Source organism: Dictyostelium discoideum (assembly GCF_000004695.1).
Source record: "Dictyostelium discoideum AX4 chromosome 2 chromosome, whole genome shotgun sequence".
Taxonomy (NCBI): domain Eukaryota; phylum Evosea; class Eumycetozoa; order Dictyosteliales; family Dictyosteliaceae; genus Dictyostelium; species Dictyostelium discoideum.
In genome coordinates this window covers 1509224-1511723 of record NC_007088.5, presented here as the reverse complement: position 1 = coordinate 1511723, position 2500 = coordinate 1509224, and the positions used below count along the sequence as shown (strand labels likewise).

The 2500-nt window shown below is 28.8% G+C and overlaps 1 protein-coding gene across 1 annotated transcript in view; it reads left to right on the top strand.

Annotated features, from left to right (window-relative positions):
• Nucleotides 1-2194, top strand: part of DDB_G0272186 (tetratricopeptide-like helical domain-containing protein) — a gene marked incomplete at both ends in the record, with an annotated part of 3333 nt that extends 1139 nt beyond the window's left edge. Inside the window, one exon of the mRNA XM_640130.1 lies at nt 1-2194. This exon is cut by the window's left edge and continues 801 nt beyond it. Within this exon, the coding sequence (XP_645222.1) occupies nt 1-2194 (2194 nt within the window).
• Between the last annotated feature and the right edge of the window lie 306 nt (nt 2195-2500).

Here is a 2500-nt window from a genome sequence, read left to right as displayed (position 1 = left end):
ACCATCATTGTATTTGGGTAGAGGTACGTCAAATGCATTCCTTGGCCAATTGAATGAAGCAATCAATGATTTCTCTAGAGCCATTGAGTTGGATAATACAAGTTCCGATGCATACAAGCGTAGAGGTCAATCAAAGGTTGCAAAATCAATGGAGCAAGAAGCATTGGAAGATTTTAATCAAGCGGTTGCATTCGATAAGGAGGATGATTATGATATTTATTATAATCGTGGTTTACTTCATTATCAAATGAGAAATTATGAAAGAGCATTAAAAGATTTTAAAAAGGTTACCTCGATTGAACCATCACATAAATTGGCTTGGAATAGAATTGGTCTTTGTTTAAATGTCAATGGATATCCAATGGAAGCCTATCAAGCATTCACCGAGGCTTTAAGAATCGATCCATACTTTGAGGCTTCACATACAAACATTGGTCAATGTTGGAAAGATCTTGGTAAATTCGATCCATCCTATCAATCATTTACAAAGGCATTGGAAATTTGTCCAAATTATTCAAACGCTTTACATTTACGTGGTTTATTATTCTTTAATTCAGGTCGTCATTTAGATGCAATTAAAGATTGGAATTTATTTTTAAAATTATATGGTAGTGGTGGTGCTAATAGTAGTGGTAGTAATATTAAAACTGGTAATCATTATAGTGGTGGTGGTGGTGGTGGTGGTGGTGGTGAAGAATTATCATCAATCATTGATGTACGTCAATTCCGTGGAATTGTAAATCAAAGTATTGGTGCATTTAGAAAAGCAGTAGCGGATTATGACCAAATTTTACAAACTAATCCATTACATAATTGTTTTTATCAAAGAGAGATAGCATTATGGACTCATCATCATTTGAATACACCTTTATCAACATTTAACATTGATAGATTCATTAATTGTTATTTAAAGACATTTCAATGTCAACGTATACCAAATACTTCATTAACTTGCAATAGTATTAGTTTAGGCTTTCAATTACAATCAAGTTTTAATCAATCAGTTGCTGATGTTGAAATTTGTCATCAATTAAATAATGAACAATTATCATTGTTTAAAGAAGCAAAACGTATTGGAGAGATGTTGCAATATAATTGTGATGGTTTCTTAACAAATTCAAGACAAAAACTACAATGTGGTCTATCAGTGATTGAAATGGCACAAACTTTGAAAAAACTTTGGTTATCAGGTAATAAAAAGAGTAGCGTTTTCCAATTGGATGGTAAAAGTAGTTCAGTTTCAACAAAGAAACATACATTTAGTTGGAGAGATCTCTATGATATAGGTGTAAAGTGGCGTCAAATCTCTGAACCAAATGATCCAGTTTGGTGGGGTGATCTATTAAGTCCAGAGCAGTTTAAAGAGGGTTTCGGTTCACATACTCCAATTATCACTGGTCAATGTAAGGTGGTAAGATATTATCCAATGTTTGAAAAATCATTTGAAATCATGAAATTACTCTTACCAATTCAACATCCATCTTTAATTTCAAATCAAACGATTCTAGATCAATTGGAATCTGCTACCACCTGTAAAGATCTATATAAATTAATTAAAAAGGATTTCTTTGTTGTGACTCCATGCTATAGTAGGTCAAATGAAAATAAAGTTATGGAAGGTACTCGTTTAACTTTGCAATATATTCATCCAGAAGGTTATGAATTTGCAATTCGTACACCAAGTACACCATATCGTTGGGAACAATACTCTCAAGAATTAGATATTATTTGGGATCAATTAATTGATAAAGTTTTTATTTATCAAAATATTATAAATTCTAAAGAAGATTTAATAGATAATTCATCATCATCATCATCATCATCACCATCACCATCACCATCGAATCAAGAATCAATTTTATTAGATGAAATTAGTGATTTGATTTTATGTCTTTCATTTTATTGGTATAATTTTATGCCATTATCAAGAGGTTCAGCTGCTTTGGGATTTACAACATTATTAGGCTTATTTTTATCACTTGATATTGCTATCACTTCATCAATTCCAAAGAATCAACAACCAGATTGGGAAGCAATTCTTAGACCAACTACAACTTCTTTCATTAGTGTAATTAAACCTTGGTTATACCCAGCTAGATCAAAATTTAATTTACAAACTACCTCTTTAGTATCATCTCAATTTAATACAATTAAAAAAATGATTCAAGTTTTAAATAATTCCAATCAATATTAAAATATTATTATTAAAAAAAAAAAAAAAAAAAAAAAAAAAATTAATTAAAATTGATTGTTTAATTTAATTAAACAAAAAAAAAAAAAAAAAAGATAATCAGATGTATATAGAAAAAAAACAAAAAAAACAAATAAATATCAATAAATTAATAAATTGTTAATAGAAATTCACTTAAAAAGGATGTATGATGACCACATTTTCTAGATTCTACAAACAAGTGTGGTTTTTTTTTTTTTTTTTTAATAATATTATAAAAAATTAATTTTAAATTTGATTAAATTACACAATGTACCCCATTTATTTGTA